The sequence below is a fragment of the Diaporthe citri genome, assembly GCF_014595645.1.
Source record: "Diaporthe citri strain NFHF-8-4 chromosome Unknown scaffold_7, whole genome shotgun sequence".
Lineage (NCBI taxonomy): Eukaryota > Fungi > Ascomycota > Sordariomycetes > Diaporthales > Diaporthaceae > Diaporthe > Diaporthe citri.
The window spans coordinates 392,495-412,345 of NW_025064852.1; the positions used below are offsets into that span (position 1 = coordinate 392,495).

At 32.9% G+C, this 19,851-nt stretch overlaps 4 protein-coding genes across 4 annotated transcripts; 1 reads left to right on the top strand and 3 right to left on the bottom strand.

The window, feature by feature from the left end:
* Positions 1 to 2: 2 nt before the first annotated feature.
* Positions 3 to 512, bottom strand: INS49_013319 (uncharacterized protein; the record flags this gene model as incomplete). Its single annotated transcript, XM_043174018.1, has 2 exons — positions 3 to 340; positions 434 to 512. 2 exons carry the CDS (start codon positions 510 to 512, stop codon positions 3 to 5), a joined length of 417 nt encoding a protein of 138 aa, XP_043020963.1.
* Positions 513 to 588: 76 nt separating this feature from the next.
* INS49_013320 (uncharacterized protein) lies at positions 589 to 4,776 on the bottom strand (the record flags this gene model as incomplete). The annotated part of the gene is made up of 7 exons (XM_043174019.1): positions 589 to 890; positions 1,970 to 2,409; positions 3,259 to 3,436; positions 3,518 to 3,680; positions 3,733 to 4,058; positions 4,381 to 4,505; positions 4,589 to 4,776. The coding sequence occupies 7 exons, from the start codon at positions 4,774 to 4,776 to the stop codon at positions 589 to 591; spliced, it is 1,722 nt and encodes a 573-aa protein (XP_043020964.1).
* Positions 4,777 to 5,345: 569 nt separating this feature from the next.
* INS49_013321 (uncharacterized protein) lies at positions 5,346 to 6,125 on the bottom strand (the record flags this gene model as incomplete). Its single annotated transcript, XM_043174020.1, has 1 exon — positions 5,346 to 6,125. One exon carries the CDS (start codon positions 6,123 to 6,125, stop codon positions 5,346 to 5,348), a length of 780 nt encoding a protein of 259 aa, XP_043020965.1.
* Positions 6,126 to 19,311: 13,186 nt separating this feature from the next.
* Positions 19,312 to 19,749, top strand: INS49_013322 (uncharacterized protein; the record flags this gene model as incomplete). The annotated part of the gene is made up of 1 exon (XM_043174021.1): positions 19,312 to 19,749. One exon carries the CDS (start codon positions 19,312 to 19,314, stop codon positions 19,747 to 19,749), a length of 438 nt encoding a protein of 145 aa, XP_043020966.1.
* Positions 19,750 to 19,851: the final 102 nt, after the last annotated feature.

Sequence of the window (19,851 nt, forward strand, 5' to 3'; positions counted from 1 at the left end):
GATTACTTTTGACTGCATTTGTCGTTTGCGTTCTCAGATCTCGCACTTTGATTCGTGCTACAAACAACTTGGGCGGGGCCTTTATCATCCAGGGCCGGGGGCTGCGCCGAGAGCTTCAGCGACGCCACACACGAGAGCGTCCTGGGCCACATGTCGCTGCTGGCGCGGGAGGCGGTGTGCCGGTCGTAGAGATGGGCCGCATCGCCGGCCAGTACGTCAAGCCGCGGACCAGCTCCACCGAGACGCTGCGGGGCCGGGAGACGGTGCTCGCATTCCGCGGCGAGAAAGTCAACTCGCCCGACCCGCTGGAACGGGGGCACGAGGCTGCGGAGCCATGTCCCTGTCCGTTCCGTGTTAGCGAGGGAAGACGATGGAGTGCAGTAATTTGTTCTCCCGTGGGGTGGAAGGGGAGGGGATCAACCGTCTGCGCAACCAGCGTCGAGCACCCTCAGCGGGCCGTCGCCAGCAGTGACGCGTGGATCCAGGAGGAGCCCATCGGTTGTGGTGGCCATGGAGTGGTGTTACTTCCTGAGGCGCTCGATCTCGATGGCATGGTGCGGAATCATGTGCGGAATCATGTAGACACCCTCAGAGCCGAGGAAAACGGCCTGACCGGCCTTGGTCTCGGTGGTTGTGGTCACAGCTGTGGTCTGGGTTGACGTCCGCCACCGCCTTGCCGGTAGTCTTCTGTGGGTTTGCGCTCTCTGCATCGGCAGTGTCGCCCACGTACTCACATGAGATGTTCCGGGTCAGGCAACGGCGGCACGACGGCTGCTCCTGGTCGCAGCCCAGCTTGGATACGGCACAGGCGCGGCAGGGGCGTCGCTTGGAGCGTCTGGGTTTGTTGAAAGTCTGGGCACAGCGGCGCTTGTGACGGTCTCGCAGATCGCCTGGCAGCACGCACTGTTAGCTGTGCGGAAGGGAGGGTGCGGAAGAGGATGGCCTACGACTCGTCATTCCGGGGCCGGCCGCAGCGGCCGGACGGCCAAGGTGGGGGTGCAGGGGGACGAGGAAGGGGGAGGAAGGGATAGGACAACATTGACTGACGTCTCTCAAAAGCTTTACCACAGATGCCGCACCTGTGGGCGGGAATGGGATCGGCAGAGGCAAGGGCAGAGGTAGAGGGAGCAGCTGTCGCAGCATCAGCGACAGTGTCATTTTGCTGTGTGGCGTCGTGGGCTTGCAATGCACACATGTTGTGTCGACCAAACTCACTCGCTTCACATAGGCTTTCCAAGCAGGAAGAGGCTGGGAAAGGCGTATGGGCAGCAGTGGATTTGTACCATGCGGGCCCTTGCCGCCCTGGTGTGGCATCATCATAGGCTCAAAGCTGTGCCGTAAGCAGATAGATACACAGTGGTCGGGGGGTGGGGGCGTCTCACCCAACGCCACGGCTAGGGATAACATGAGATAAATCAACAATGGCTCTATTAGCTAGGGTTTCCTCTTTGACTTCTTAATGAAACAAGTCAAACACTGTAAGATTCAGGACACAGAAATACCACCCAGCCCATTCAGGGATGCAGGGCTGCTTATGGTTCGGTTGAACATGTGGGTAATGTAACGCAGGATCTCTTGCGTTCCTTTCAGTTACAAGCCTTATGTACACGTGGGCGGCATTCTCAGCCGGGTCATTAGACACACTGGTAGACTATCTACAATACAACCTCAGAGGTGCAGCTAACACCCTCCAAGCCCGGGGCGGGGGCCAACAGCCACTCGTCACAGTCTAAAATGTCACTACTCACTCTCGACAGACCAACTCAGCTTCGACTGCTAGACTCCTCTCACAATCCTCTGGCTGTATGAGGACTGCTACTAACAAACTCTCCTCCCCTTCAACCCCGACGCCTGAATGAAAGCGGTGTGTGTTGGATCTGTTGGCCGATCCTTCCGGAATCCGCGGCATCACACGGCCCAATCAGCACAGGCAGCGAGGCTGTTCCTCCGCGCCCAGGGTTTTTCTTACAGTACCAGCAGACATAAACGCTGCCGGGACTGCCCAGGACGAACAGCATCTCCCCGGGCTTGACTAGGCCCGTCAAATCGGTCAAGATGGCCCTCCCGCTGCTCTCGTCCGCGTTCCTCCCGAACCAGCTCGACGTGGCATTTCTGAAAAAGTTAACTCGGTCGGGTCTGAATGTGTTGAGGAGCGCCCGGGGCAGTGTCTTGACGGGGTGTAATGTGCCGCCAGGTGCTCTCACGTTGAGGCCCTCGGAAGCAAGGCTCGCTGTCTTGACCGTAGCGCTTCCATCACGGCTCTGGCTTTGGAGGAGAGTTCTGACTGCCTGGGAGACGGCGAGTTCCGACGATGCCTTCTCCGAGGCCTTCTCCGAGGCGTGGCTGTCTGCGGACGCCTTGGCCGATTCCACGATGGGCGACGGCGAAGGATGTCGACAATGGCAGCGGCTTTAAATGTAAGTGCCAGTCTAATCGGCAGCCGGGCCGGAAAATGTCGCCAGTGAGGACGAAACTGGATTGCTGGACAAGCAGAGGAATTGACAACTCAATGACCATGGCGACCTTTGATATTTAGGGGTCCAAGGGGTCCAAAGGGCTCCACGAGATGGACGAGAGGTGTCAGGCTGCGCTGTGCAATTGGCCCAGCGTGTGTTAACTTTGGGTGACAAATCCGGATGTGGTCCGACTTGGAAATTTTGGGGGCTACGACCAAGGAACTCCGACGCGGCTCGGAGATGGATGGTCCTGCCGCAGACGTCCAATCTCTGGCAGACTGCACGCGTGTAGCTGACGGGCCGTCGACGGATGGAAGATGTCCTTCCTACGCTTGATCTCCATCTCATCCGTCATGGCCTCCTCGAGCCCGATCATCTCACGAAAAAACTTCATCCAAGGTTGGACGTCAAGCAAGAACACCACATGTGATGTGTTGGTACCTTCTACGAAGGTCTTAAGGTACAAATTCTCAAGATCCATTCCAGACTTCCAGTCAGCAATCGCCGCATTCACATCGACCGGAAAGCCAAACGCTTAATTCGGCGAATCTCGCTTCATGTAGGTACTTACTTAAGTCAGGGACCGCTACAAGTTGGCACAAACCCGAAATTCGACATCAAAGACGTCCGAGTCTCTGGGCTGGCTGGACAATGCTTCATCGTGGTCTCCCTATCTTGAACCCAGAATCCGCAGAGAAGTTCAACAGGCTCCTTTCTTCTTCGTACTCAGTTCCCTGCCGGTTGCAATCTCCATCCGCCATAGGCAGCAGCAAACAATGCCACATCCTATGACAGAGGATACCTCGTGGTATCAATCTCCGAAAGCAGCTCCAAAGCCTGTGAGGCCGCCATTCGATCGGTTGGGCGGAACCTCATTAGCCCCTTGATAACCGGCAGGAGCGGGCGGAGGGGTGGATCGAGTGGGTCTTCTACGAGATCATCGAAGCATTTCTCGAGAGGCGACGCCTCCGGCATCTCGACTGCGGCACAACGTCAGCTCAAAGTCTCACGATACGTGTGATTTCACGAGATAGAGAACGAAACTTCAGGAATTTACTCACACGCATCGTCATGGCGTGTTTTTATGTACTCCTCTTTCATTGCCTGCCATTTCTCTTTCCATTCGTCCGGCAGGTCCTCCACAAAATGAACCATCTGCGACACGAGGGACGCATCTCCTCCGTCTGCTCCAAAGGGCCTGTGTCCGAATATCATGTGATATATCTGACGGTCTGTGAGTATGCAAACAGCAGGTCTAGACGAGTGGGTAACTTACAACAATACCGGCCGTCCATAAATCAATGCGATAATCCAGGCGGTCGGTGAAGATGGTTTCGGGTGCCTTGCAGTCAGTGGGCTGAGCCTCGCCCCGCCTGAACGACTCGCCCCAGTCGATCAGTCGGATATCTTCCTCGTCCTCATCCAGCCAATGATCCCACTCGGCCCGCCTCACGATGTGCTTGGGGAATCTCGGCTCGACCGGTTGGCCGTCTTCGCGGATCAGGGCTTCAACGACTGGGGTCCCGACGATTCTCAAGATATCTTGCTCGGAAGCATGCCGTAGATTGCTCCCAGTGAATGCAATGTTAAATGAGCTGACATCTAAACGTTGGCCAGTGAGTTAGTGATTTGTGACTTCCTTTGGATATGTGAGCCCTGGGGACTGTCGGGGTAGGAGTTGGGGAGCCTTGCCACCATGGGCGATGCCCCTTTCATGCAGGCTTGTTAAGGCGCTGAGCAGCTGTTTTGACACACGTAGTATAACTTCAGAATCAAGGCGATTATCTTCGGAGGGTACACTCTCGCTAAATGGCAGGGGGCAGATAGCTTGTGATAACATAGTCAAGACTTGGTCCAAGTAGCTCAAAAACAAGGCATTGGTGACGTGCGTTTGGTCCTTCATGGTAGAAGTCATCCAGAAGACGAACGGCGTGAGTCTCGTTGGTCATTGAATTAGCCGCCAGGTCCCGCAGGACGCGTATCTCTTTCGATGCCTTTTCTTGTTCGGTGAGGGCTATCAGGATCTTGACTGCAACCCATTCGTCGCTCCTGATCAAACAGGGCCGTTAGTTGATTTCGCTGCGAACGCGCAAGAACTTTTGTGTGGGGGACACAGAGTACAGAATACGTACATTGTGTCTCTGGCCAGCCAGACTGTCGAATAGCCTCCCCATCCAAGCTTGTGGTGAATTTGGTAGCGAACATCTTTGAAACGATCTCCCAAAGAGACAGGATGGTATAAGCCTGGTTTGTAGCCAGCCATACGTTCTTGGTCGAAGAATGAATTCAATGGCTTGTGGCCGAATGCGTAATCATCCATACTTGTCTACTTTCTGGAATCGAGTGACAGTGAGGTGATCCAATTCAGGCTCTACCCGGGGGGGAGGGGGGTGGGGTGAAGAGCGAGTGTTATCCAAGCAGCAGTGAGTACCCGTCCAAGTGGGTGCGAAAGAGAAGACTTGGAGAAGCGAGAGCGGGTCGAAGCAAATAGCGGAATCACACGCCAAACACATGAGTACTTTGATCGAAGGGCAAGTCAGGCGTTTAGGAACCGCTAGGAATCCTAGAATTGATTGTTAGATTTATCCCCCGCTCCAAGGACTTTATAGCGCCGGCTCGTTGCCTGTAGGCAGCACCGGTTGTCATCTGTTGGTCCATTTCCTCAGGCAGCAAAGCTCCCCTTGCAGTGTCCACCTGTTGGTTGGTAGCCAACAAGTATGAATCTGTACAGACCACAGCCACGGCACCGAGACTAAACTGTATTGATGATCGACTGCAAGTCATGACATAAGTCCTTCAACGGGTGTTCACCTCTAGCTTCTTACCCGTACAGTAAGTAACATTCCCTGCTGCCCGTCTTTGGCTTGAAACCGCAAAGGCCAACTGAAATCAATCCGCCCATTCAGGCTTAGGCAAATCCTTATAGAAGTCAGGTATCGCGTGATCGGCCCCGATGCAGTTGCTCTCCTCATCATTGTCGCCCTTGTACACAAAGGCCAGGTTGTGGTAGAAGTGAAGCGACGTGATGTGCTTGTCGAAATACGTGGCCTGATAACCCGGCAGGTCAAGCTCGGCGTGATTGAGCCCATCCGCAAGTGACTTCAGAAAGCCCATGGATGTGGACCGGCTCGATAGCTCAGTGCTTGACCCGCCGAAGGTATGTTTCCAGTAGGAAGTTTGCAAGTCCTCGATTGCGTAGATCCCGCCCATTTTCAAGAGAGGGAACAGGATGTTGAACGACGCGATGACGTGCTCGTTGCAGTGGCTGCCATCGTCGATGATGAGGTCGAAGCCGCCTTGGTCCTCATGCATTCGCTGAAGCAATGCCGGGTCGTCCTGACTGCCCTGGTAGGTCCGGATGCGGTCTTCCTCCAGCGGTTTCTTGTCGTAATAGTCGAGCCCGACAATCTGCGCCTTTAGAAAGTATTCCTTCCACATCCGAAGCGACTCGCCGCCTTTGCTTGGATCATCGTAGCCCCCGACGCCGATCTCAAGGACAGTTATGTTGTCGAGCTGGCGGAAGAGGCTGAAGTGGTGGTCGTAGTGGCCGGCGTACTTGTGGCCTGGGATGATGGTGCCGTTGGGGGCAACTGTGGCATGCGCCGCTTGGCCGTGTTTGTCTGTGCCATGCTTGATCGCAAGTTCTATAAGGGACGGTTCTTGTGCCATTACCGCTATGATTGATGGATCGTCCGGATGCTGCGTTTACGATTCCTGATTTTACAGTACTCCAGTCACCGCCAGTCACTGTCTTCAAATTTCAACTGAAGTCGCTTGTTTAAAGTTTGCTAAGGCGCACGGTGCGCAGCGCATTCAAATGTTGTGCTCCAACTCTAATTCTCGGACTTCACCGCTGACCAGGGTCGGATCCCTGCTATCACTGTGCCCTCAGTGGTGTCATCTGACTCCGATTCTGAGGAGTTGTTAGGAGGGAAGAAACACATAGGAGGTGAAGAATTTGTTGTCGGGTATTAAGCAGTATTTGTTAATACTGCGAATGCACCTACTTTGGGGCTTGAGAGTTATAGGTCGTGATGGAAACAGACTGGACACCAGTGAACTGACTTTTGGGAAGGGGGTTCCACAGGAGTTAGCGTATGCCCACCCAGCTTCTATAGTATGCCCACCCAGCTTTTAGCATTGGCCTACCTAGTATAAGGAAATTGGCTACATGCACTATAAAATATAGGTATACCTTAGGAGCTAGCTTTTTAAAATTACAGCTACTCCGCTACTTTATTATATTTACCCCGCCATTCTTTATGCAATATATTTAATTTGCGTTTATTATATTAATATAGGGCGTGAAAAAAAAATTTTATAACTTTAAGTTAGCTTACCTACTTTATTATTATTTACTTTATATAATATTTAACTTATCTTATAACTTTATTATAAAACTACTTTTTACTTACTTACTTATATATTTAATTAACTTATTTATAAAATAGCGCTTATTTTTTTTTTATTTCCTTAAATTAATTATTTTATAATCTTTACCTTTAAATATTATTTTATTATTAATACCCTTAAACTTAACCTTAGCATAACTATAAATAGTTAAGATAATAACCTAAAAATAATAATTTTAATATTTAAAACATTTATAATATATTATCTTTATTTTTTAAGGCAATTATAAATATCTCTTAAATATAACTTATAAAATTCTACTTAAATTTAAGTAACTTTGCTATTTACTTATTAAAACGTAATTTAATAATTATAGTTCTTATATTAATACTTATAAAGTAAAGCATAATCCTTATTTTTAAAATGCACTTAATATTTAAATTAAGTTATGTAAATATATAATTATAATTATGTAAATTAAAAAAGACTTACCTTGCTATTAAATTACTATTAAATTTATATTTAATGGCAAAGCAAAGTATTATAATAAAAAAGTAAATAAGATTATAAATAAGTTTATTAATAACTTTAAATAATAAATTAAAGAAGCAATAATAATTAGGCAAAAAAGGCTAAAAAAGCCATTAATTTTATGCAAAACAAACTGCTTATTTAGCTTTATAATTAAGGAGGATATAAGTACTTTAGGTAAATATACTTAATTACATATTTTATATATATTTATTAAAATATATAGGTTTCTTTTATATTATAAAAACCTTTTCCCTATATAATTATTTAGCATTTAAGACTCTTAAAAAACATTTCTTTACTAAAACTACCCTCTTACCTTACTATTAGGAATAATATAATATTTAACTATAATAATATTTATTAAGTGCCTTTATTATTTACTTTCTTTGCATAATCCCATATAAGTAGATAACCTTTAAGGATATTAATAATTAATGCAAACTATTTAATAATTAAGATATTAAGGGCTAGCCATTAATTAAATACCTTATTAATAATTTAATTAAAAATGGCTATTTAATTAACTTATTAATTAATGCAAAATATTAAGTTAAGCATATTATATTTTATTTTATAAAGGCAGTATAATTTAAAAGCCCTAATAACCCTCCCTTTCTTATTATAAATGCCACCTATAGTATCAATTAATATGAATTACTATTTATTTATATAATTAAGATAACACCTTAGTAATGCTTATATACCTACTTATTAGCTTTAATAAGCAGCTAAATAATTAAGGATTTTACTTAAGTGCTTAAGATATTAAAAAGCTATAAGGTTAATTATAACCTTTAAATAATGAATACTAAGATTATTAAAAGCAATGCTATTTAAGCAATATTTTTATAAGCATAAATTATTATATATTAATAGCACCTCCTTTAGGCATTTAAATGTAATGTTTATATTACTTAATATATCCTAAATAATATAATATTTAAGGAAATAAAGATGGAATTTCTTATTATAATTAATGCTACTTATATTAGCGATTTTAAAAGACTTTAAAGCTTATTTTAATAAAAGTAAGTAAAGATTAATAAAGGCGTAAAAGCTATTTACTATATTAATAAAACTTAGCTTAGTTATTATTAATAAAGCATTTATTAAGTATACTTTCTATACATAATACACTTTAATATCCTTTTTATATTTATTGCAAAGAGTTTATATCGCTACTTAAAGATATAGCTTAGCTGCTAAAAGTATATATATGCAATTATAATAAATGCCTTCCTTTATTTAATAATAGCTTTATTTTAAAGGTTTTAAGATATTTTAGCTAAGGAATTAAAAATAGCATTAAGCATATTACTTTATTTCCTTATATCCTTAGCTAATTTATTATTTATAATATCTTAAATTATAAGTAACCTTTTTATTAATTATTATAATAAGTTAAAGAATTTAAGTTAACTTAATATATTATATATGGAATTATTTTAACATATTATAAGATGCTTATATACCTATGAAATTAATATTATAATGTAAGAAAATAAGGCGTTTTACTTAATCAACTTTTATTTATATTAGTATTAATTAAAATCCTTTATATAATAATTAGCATAAGAATTTACTTATTAGCTATAGCGTTATATTATAAAGTTATTATTATATTTTTAAGGGCTTTCGCTACTAAAGGATGGTTTAATACCATAGGTTAATGCCGGAAACTTTAGTAAGCCTATTAGTTTTAAGCTTAAGCCTATATAAGAATTATACTTTACCCCCTTTTTATTAAGTAATTTATTGCAAAATATAGGTATTCTTAATTATCTCCTTATTAGCAATGTTGCCCTTAGAATTAGGCTAAATAATTTATCTTTAATCCCGCCCTTAATCCCGTTTAACCCTATTAATGCTATATATACCCCTTTAAATAAAGCTAAGCTTAATACCTTTAAGCTTAATCTTAATTAGCATGCTTATATAGGTATAAAGATAAACGCTAAGCCCTTTAATAAAATAAGGCCCTTCCTATTATTAAAGAAAAAGAATTAAATAAATTAAGAATAGTTTTAAGAGGGCAAAGATAAATTATTATGCCTATGGGTTAAATGCATTAACTACCTTAATTAAATGGCTATTAAGCTAAAATAAGGCGGTAAAGAAAAAAAGAGTAGCCTTTAAAAAGAAATATAAGTAATGCTATTAACCTAGGCATAAATATATAAATCTTATTTATTTAAGCATATTGCTAATTAAGGTAGCATAAGTATTATTAAATTTTATACTTAATCTTAATAAATAAGACTTAAAGCATAGCTTTACATTAAGGCTTATTTAAAATATTAGCTTTTTAAAAGAAACGATATAAAGCGCATTAAATATAATGGGAATAAGCGATTTACTAAGATATATATCCTTATATTACTTAATAATATTACTATTGCATTTAAGCAATATGCTAAAGCTTATTTATTAATTCCATTTATTATTTTCTTTAAGCATTTTAAAGCATTTTTTATTGCTTATTCTTAATTTCTTAATGCTTTAGCTTTAAACTTTACCTTTTAACCTCGCGATATTAAGTAATTATTTAGCCTAAGCCTTTTTAAATTAAATAATGCATAAAAAGTGCATTAAAGTAACTATTATTAATTATAAATTAAATTAGGCTTAATAGTATGTTAAATAGGGTATATTTAAAAGATTTAATAATGCATAATATAAAAAGAAATATAAGCTTTATTACTAACCTATAACTTACATTAATATAATCTGCATTAACTAGCTCATAACAAACCAAGCCTTATTAAATAATCTGCTAATATATAAAAAAAGCTTAATTATAAAAGATATTATAAACCATAAGCTAGTTAGCTAAATTAATAACAAGAAATATATATAGCTAAATTGCATAAAGAGTAGCAATAATATAAATAATAATAAGTATTATAAGGGCTTAAAAAAGTTTAACTTTATACCTTTAGCTAATAGGATTATAATTAAAAAGCAAAGATAGGGCAAGTTTGCTATTAATAATAATATATTATTTTATGCAATTTAAATATAAGAAATGCATAATTATACTTTATTTATTATAAACCTTAATAATTAAACCTTTAAAAAGATTTAAGAGAAATTTAAAATAAAGAGGAATTAATTATTTTATAAAACTCTTTACTTTAATTAAAATTAATGGAAACATTATATTAAAAAGGGTATATTTCTTAATATATTAGGAAAGTTAAGCAAGGAATTTATGCAAGACTATATTATTATTAAAAGCAATTCCTAAGCAGAGAATATAGTATTACGGCATTTAATTAAATATATAATATATATATATAATGATTCTTAAATAGGTTTATTTAATATTAATATCTTAAATTATGCTATATTTATTTTAAATTTATTTAATATTTTTAAGCGCGTTGCTATTAAGGCTTTTAAGCTTGCTGCTTATAATATAATTCATTATTTCCTATTAAGAGATTTATACCCCTTAAGTTCCTTATCCCATTACTTTTTAATTATGCATCTTGCTAAGATCTTAATTAATATTCCTTTTATATTGCTTAGTAAGCTAATTAAGCACGCTATATTTAAGGGTATAAAGATTATTATTAAGTACTCTTTCTCCTTAAAATAAGTAATAAAAGCAAGGTTTGGTTTTCTTTTTTCCTTATAATTATAAGATAAGCCTTAATATTTAATACTTAATTAAATATGCCATGATATATAAATATTAAAAGGTATAATTTATTTATTTAAATATTCTTAAATTCTTTATTTATTTATATTTATACTTTAGCTTATTTATTTTCTTTATATCCTTAATTAATATTATTAAAATGCCTTTTAAGGCTATTAATAAGCCTATTTTTAAGGGCTTTATTACCGCCTTTAAGGCTCTTAAGAATATAAATGCTAGCGAAACCACTATTTTTAATAATAAAAAGCATATTAAGATATACAAAACTTATTCTTATATTTATAAGAGTATTAAGAGCGGAGTATGTTATTTTTAAAGTAGGTATGATTTATATAATAATAAACTATTAGTTTTTTTTATTTAGGTATTTAAGCATTTTATCCTTATCCTTTTAAATTATTTTATTATTATATTTACGCAAACCTTTTCTTTAGTAAAAAAATTCTTTTATTATGGTAATAATAAACTTAATTATATTTATTTAGGGGTTATTAAGTATTAATTAGCATTAATTAGTATAAATAAAAGAAATTTAAAAATATATAATTAGTATTATTTAGTGCTAACTTATAAGACGCTTATATCTTTAAGTAATTAAATTGCTGTCTTTGCTTATTGCTAAGCATATTGCTTCTCTTTTTATTGCGTTATTATGTACTTTTTTATAGCCTTAAGTTTTTAAGTTATAGTTTTAAATAGCTTTTTAAGGCTAATCTTAGTATAAGCAGGATTTTTAAAGTTATATTAGGATGTATTAAATTTATTACTATAGCTAAATATATTATTTAAAGGTAATATATTATTAAACTTATTATTATAGTTAAATATATTATTTAAAGGTAGTATATTAAAGTTATTCTTTAAGTTAAATATAATAATTATTATGGTAAACTTAAGTTTCTTTAAAAAGGTATTATTAATATTATTATATTTATGCTTATTAGCTTTTTAAACCTTATTACTTAAGATATTTATTATTTATTACTTTTAATTAATATTAAACTTTATAATTACCTATTTTATGTTTACTTAGTTTAAAAAGTTTTTATTAAATTTAATGCTTTAAATAAGCGCTTATAGCTAATCTTATATAATCTTATTCTTATTAATAAGAATATTATAGTTTTATATAATAGGAATTATAAGAAGAATATGCTTAAGACTTTTTATTAACTCCTTAATATTTATAAGTAGCTTAATAATCTTTAGAAATAGCTAAGTAAGTAAGCTATAAAACTTAGTAGCTATATATATTGCATTTAATATAAAGTCCTGGATTTCCTTAAAGTATTGGGTTTTTTAAATTATATAATAAAAAGGCTAAGATTATATAATATATTATGCTTTATAATAAGCAAGATTATAGGTAAGCTAATACTTATTTATTTAGCCTTAAAATAATAGTTAAGCATTTAGTAATTTAGCCTTTTTTATAATTACCTTATGCTTAGTTTAATTATAAGTTAAGTTATTTATTATTAAGATAACCTAAGTTATTAACTTTATTTGCTTTAATTAAATTAAGCAGCTAATATATTAATTAATGTAGCTAAAGCTTTAAAGTATTTATATTTAAATCCCATAACTATATATATAATATAGGTTAAGCTTAGCAAAGCTTATTATAGTGTTTATTAAGAGTATATTAATGTTAAAGTTGGGGTTATTAAAGTTAGTAATAATGGTTATCTTTTTTTATAAAGATATATTAATATAAATAAATAATATGCATAGGTTAGCCTTTTTTATTATTTCTTATAAAATCCTATAATTAATTAACAACTTATATTATATATATAGTTAGCATTAATTAATATAAAGAAATATAAAAGTATAATTAAATAAAGTTAGCATTAATTAATACATAAAATTTAATAAAAAGTTATATTAATTAATGCTAACTAATTAAAATACTTATAATTAAGCTTAAAGGGTTAATATTATAATAAGCATATGCTTGCCTTTATTTACTTATTAAGTATATAGGTAAAGCATATAAGTTTATATTAAAGATTAAGCTAGGATATAGCTAAAAATTGCTTTTTACTTTATTAAGATAATATTAAATAGGTTGGCGCTAAGGTTAAGTACTTATAAGTATTTAAGGTCTTAATTACTAATATTATAAAGCAAGGCTTTTAAGTAAGCAAACCTTAATTAAAGCACCTTACCCTTTTCCTTTTAATTTCTTTCTTTTATTACTTTATAAGCCTTTATATTAATAAGTTTATTATTAATTCTTAAATCCTTTAGTATAACCTTATTTAATTACATTATTACCTTATTTAGAATTTATAAGGCTTAAAAGTTAAGTAAATTTATAAATTTAATATTAAGGATTTAAAGCAAGCTATTATTTAAGTAAATCTTAGCGGCTTTATTGTTATTATTAATATCTTTAAAAATAAAGACTTTGCTATTATAAGGGATAGTTATTATAGTTTTTATTAGCCTGGCTTTTTAAATGCTAATGGCTAAGTTATTAAAATGCATGTTTATAATATTATTTATATAAAGCTTTAGGGCGGCATAACTTAATTTATGGTATTTAATATAGTAAGCAGGAATGTTATTATGTAAGTAAATTAATTATAGTAAGCTATTTATATAATTTAGTAACTTTAAGATTATATTTATTTCTTGCTATATATTTATATAATTTAATATACTTTATATAGCCTTTTTGCTAATATTAATATTTATTATAATGTTATATTACTATTTAATAGGTAATAAGCATTATTACTTTTAGCCCTTAATAATAGCTACCTTTATTAATACTTTCTTTTATTTATTAAATATGCTTAAGTTGCTTAGGTACTTAAGGTATTTTATTTTAAAGTTTACCTTATTAAATGCATTGCTATTAAAGCTTATAAAAAGCGCTATATTTTCTTAAAATAAGCTGCTTAAATTATAATAATTATTAATATTATTAATAATTAATATTATAAAAATTAATATAAGGCTTATTAAGTTTTGTTTAAGCTTAGGGCTTTAATATAATAGCTTAATATTTAATTAAAGCCCGTAGGATTATAATGTATTAGCTTTATAAAGGAAATAAGCTTTATTATAAATTATATGGCTTTAATAAAATTAGCAAAGATAAGAAGCTATTTTATAATATTTAATATATTAAATTATTATATTTTTTATTATATTTATCTTTTTATTTAAGTATTATATTAATTAGCTATTTATAATATAATTAATTAATAGCTTTGCTTAAATGCTTTTAAAAATAAATTTAATTAGTTTATTATTTTTATTGCCTTTATTAAGCTTATTAAGTTTATTATTAATATTAGCATTAGCATTAAACTCTTTATAGTTTATAGCTTTAGCCTTAGCTATAATATTAAAAATATAGTTTAAGTTATTTTTTTTATTATTATAAGTGGTATTATTAAAACCTTTTATATTTTTTAAGGCTAAATACTTCTTTATTATAGCCTTCCTTATAGCTTAGTTTTTAAAGTAAGTATTAATAATTATTAAGTAAAAAATATTAATTTGCTTTTTATTTATTATAGGTATATTATTATATATATTATACTTTTATAAACTTTATTGATATAATTAATTGCTTATATTTATAATAAATGTAATGGCAAAAGTCTTCTTTATTAAGTAAAAGATAATTATGAAATATAAGAATATTTAAATTTTTATTATATTTTATATAGTTAATTAATTATATATATATAAGTTAGCATTAATTAATATAGGAATAGGCTATAAGTTAGCATTAATTAATATTAATTTATAAGAAAATATATATTTAAAATAAGTTATTATGCTTTATGGCTACTTTTATTTAAATAAAAAGCTTCTTAATTATTATTATAATTATTTGCAAGGCAAGTTTATAGCTAGTATTACTTTTTAATTTATAAAAGATTTTTATATTAAAAGTATTAATTAGAAAGTATTTATAAATTTTATTAAAGTATTATTTAATAATATTAATAGGTGCTTATATTATAATAGGCTATATTTTATTAAAGCCCTTTTTAATAACGTTATTAAATATAAATAAGCTAGCTACCTTAAGCTTAACCTTATGCTTTAAAAGATAAAAATATTGCTTTAAGAGTATAATTAATATCTTATTTATACTTACCTTATTAACAAGGAGAATACTTCTTAGTGGGCTATTTATTATTTAGTATATAATGATAATATTTATAAAATCCTTATTAATTAATATATAAATAAGGGGTTTATAAGTTAAGTTAGCATTAATTAGTATAAAGTAAGGGCATAGCTTTGCATTAATTAATGCTAACTTAACTTATTTAACTTATTAATAACTTAAGCTGCCATGAAATTAATATTATATGGGTTAACTAAGTTATTATTAGCATTATTATATTAATTAATGCATAAATTAATATACTTTATATTACCTTTAATATTTAGCTTATATTATTTTAAAAATTTTAAGGCCTTAATAAAGTTAATAGCTATAAGGAGTTAACTTAATATAAGCGTAAATAAAGCATAGCATTGCTTAAAATCCTTATAATATTATTTATTTACTTAGCTATTTATAAGTAAGGTACCTTTATTAATTATTTATTATAATACCTTACCTTCTTACTTTTTTATAGCTATATATTGCTAAATGCTATTATAACTTAAAAGCATTGCTTTAAACTTCTTAAGAATATTTTTATCTTAAATAAAAGTAATCCTTAATTATATAAGCAAACCTTTTATATAAATCTTTTTAATAAAAGTTATAATAATTTAATAATTAATAAAAGGGAAGTAATTTATAATATTTATAATATTTTTATAATAAGTTATTTTATAATTAACGTTAAATTCTTAGCTAAGAGTATTATATATATTAATATAAGCAAGGAAGTTTATATATTTATATAAATTTATAAAAACTTAATTTATATTAACCTATTTATTTTTAGTTTTATTTTTAGCAAAACTCTTTTTTAAATATAACTTTGCTTTAGCTTTTATATATTATTTTTATAAGATATATATTTATATTATTATAATTATGGTTGCCTTTTAAGCCTTATTAATAAGAATAACTTTCATTATATTATTTATATTATTAATAAGATATTTATTATAATGCTAAGCCTTAATATAAATAAACTTATAAATAATTATTTTCCTATTAAGTAAGATTTTTAATAAAAATAAATTACTTACCTTTTTTTTTTTTTTTTAATAAATATAAATTACTATATAATATAATTATTATAATAAGTAACCCCATAAAATAAATCATTATATAAAAACTTATATAAGTATTTCTTATTAAGTTTATATTACTTATATCGCTTAGTTTTAATAGCGCTTAGTTTAATATTAATGGAGCAATATATAAGGTATTGTAAAATTATAAAGTTAATGATTATATTAATATTAATGCTCTTTAGCTAAGATATTATACTTAGGTTATTATTTTAAATAATTAAGATAAGCTGCAAGGGGTTATTAATAATAAGCTAAAAGATAGCGCGTTGTTATAGTTAATTAAAACTCTTTATAAGCTTATTAAATTACTTGCTAATATTAAGCTAAATAAATAAATAACCTTAAAAGCTTAATTTCTTAGCTTAAGTAATAATATTAAAAAAAGTAAATACTATAATATTATTAGCTTATATAATAAATATTAAGGAAGATTAATAAGTTAGCATTAATTAATATAAATATATAAGCATAATAATTTATATAAATCTTTAAGGAAAAAGAAAAAGGTTAAAATAAAAGTTAATATTAATTAATATAAATTATTATAATAAAAGTTATATTAATTAATGCTAATTATTTAATATAAAGTTAAATAAATAATAATAAATATTAATAAGGGAAACCTAAAGTTATCTTATTTAATAGTTTTAAATTTATATTAATTAATACTAACTTAGAAATTAAATTAGCTAAGCATTATTTTTACTTTACTTTATTTATTATTATTTAATGCTTATAAATATACTTTATAATCTTAAGGTTAAGAATTTTATTAAGTTTTATAGCATTTATTTTAATAATTATTAAAAAGTAAAAAAGCATAACTTAATAATATTGCTTTTTAACTTATTTTTAGTTTTATATAATATTTATATTTAAGGGTATTTAAGGCTTAAGTTTAATAAATTTTATAATATTATTCTTAAATCTTATTAAGTTAAGTAAATTACCTTATTATTTTTATTCTTAATTTTATAAATAAGCAAAAAGCTATAGTTTAAGGATAAATTATACTTTATTAATTAAACCTTTTTTTTAATAAGATTAACCTTTATTTTTTTAATAAAGACCTTAGGGTATTTAAATAGGCTTAGTAAAGCTATAATAATAAAAAAGTTATTATTATTATAAAATACTTTAAATTATAAGATATTATTACCTTTAATTAATTTATTATTTAAGGCGCTAGTTAATTAGGCTAGTTTCTTAAATTTTAATATCTTAGTTAATTTTTTAAAAGCTTTTAAGGAGGGCATAAGCTTAAATTTATTAGCCTTAAGGAATAGCTAAGCGGCTAACTTATTCTTTCTTTAGGGCTATTTATTAAGTAAATTAAAAGCTATAATGCTACTTTAGCTATAATTTATATTATTATTATAGCTTATATTATTATTATAGTTATTAATTTTAATATTTATATAATCTTAGCTTAAAGGTATTAATAGTTTTATATTAAAATTCTTAGCTAACTTATTAAGTATAGTATTCTTTAAGTAATAGCTTAAGCATAATATTGCTTTTTAGCCTTTAAGCTTTATAGCCATAGCCTTTACTTTCTTAAGGCTTATATTATTATTTTATACTTTTTTAATCTTTAAGTAATTAATATTAATTAATATAATTTAATTTATATATTTATAGGATTAAAATAAAGGGCGAAAGGTATAGGGAAGAGGAAAAAAATGAAAGAAGGGTGGGAGGTTAAGGGTTTAAATATCCTTAAGGAAAGAATTTTATTACTTTATAAATAAATCTTTACTATCCTCTTTTAATTAAGAAGGATATTATATAACCTAACCTACTAGCGTTTACTTATTAATGCTAAGTAAGGTTTTTACTTATTTAATAATTATTAATAATATTAATAATAAAGCTTATTTATTTTTATACCTTATATAAATTAAATAATTTATTATCTTAATAATACTTTTATTAATAATTTTAAGTAATTTAATTTAATAATTAGCTTTAATAAGTATAAAGAAATAACTTAAAAGAGTATTAATTAATATATAATAAGTATGTATTTAAAGTGGAATATTTAAAATGTTTGCTTTATATAAATAGCGGGGTAGCTATAGTTTTAAAAAGCTAGCTCCTAAGGTATACTTATGTTTTATAATGCATGCAGCTAATTTCCTTATACTAGGTGGGCCAATGCTGGAAGCTAGGTGGGCGTACTGTAGAAGCTGGGTGGGCGTACGCTAACTCGTTCCACAGGCAACAGCACTTAGACGTGGAGTTGTACCCAGGAGAGCAATACAACTTGACGATCCTTGGAGATAACGCACTCAGCTTTGCGCAATATCAAATGCGGCTTCAAGGAACAGAATTGGTGTATGGAGCTCAATATCCATTTTGCAGGTGCTACCCACACGTCATTTAGAATCTCTCGCCTCGAACACACGCATACAGCCAACCACCTCAACCTTGACATCGTGGAAGGCTTATTGCAGCGGCTCGGTAAAGCTCGCCGCACTGTCTTCCTAATTGTCAAAGATCCCCAGGTAGTTGTCCGCCCACAATACAAAACGCGCAAGTAAGTTCGGGCGCACGTTCTTGGCCAATTTTGTAGCACCAAACAGAATCCCGCCAGGCCGCTGTATATCTTCTGTGAGAGCAGCTTACAGACCCTCGCTCCATTTGCTGTCTCGATAGAAGTATCGGTCACTAACAGGGTCAAGTTTCCCCCCATTGCTGGCAGCAAAGACGGCGCAAAGATGATGGGCCAGAAGATGCACTCTCTACAGCAACTGTCGATGTCTGAGCGGTCGCTGTTTCAGAGCTTTTCAGATCTCCTCGGAGAGAAATGACTTCAGTGATAGGCTGTGGTTGGTTGGCACTCAACAAGTGATGATACCATTAATCACTGCTACAGGACGACTTGGAACATTCAGACCAGGGCTGCTGCGCTGGTGCCACAAGCTCCACTGCTTCGGAGCTCCTGAGTCGCTTCGGAGGACTTAAGAAGCCTCGGATCCTCCGAGTCGGACTCATCTGTCCAAGGTCCGATAATATCGGAGCTTGGAGCAAAGAGCTCTCGGCTTCGGGCTCTCGGGGAATAAAAGCTGTATGCGGACAAGTGGTGGAGTAGACCCTCGAGTCAGACACGAGTTTCACACGTGCCATGTCCGGGGCCAGGCGACATGCTCCAAGCGCCAGAGTGCTGAAGACAAAGCCAAGATATTCAATTTCCCCGTGCTTGCTCACGCCGACATATTTGTCTCAAACAGTGGGTACGGCGGAGTGGACTATGCTATAGCGAACTCGGTGCCACTGGTACAGTGTGGCAGTATCTTTGGCAAGGCTGACATTGGCCGTCGGGTGGAGTATTCTGGGCTTGGTGTCTATCTCCCGGATCAGTCTCGATCGCCAGAGGCAATCACGGCGCCGGTCGAAGAAGTTTGGGCGCAGCCGAAATACAAGCAGCGCGCGTTGAAGCTGAGGACCGAGTCCCAAACATACTATCCATTCAAAATCGTTGAAAAAGAGATTCTAGCATACTATTAGAAGTACACGATCGTATAAAGATTCCACAGTTATTTACTCGGGTGTACCAATATTACACATCAACCATCGGGGAAAAAAAAAAGAAAGAATGCGTCCTCCATT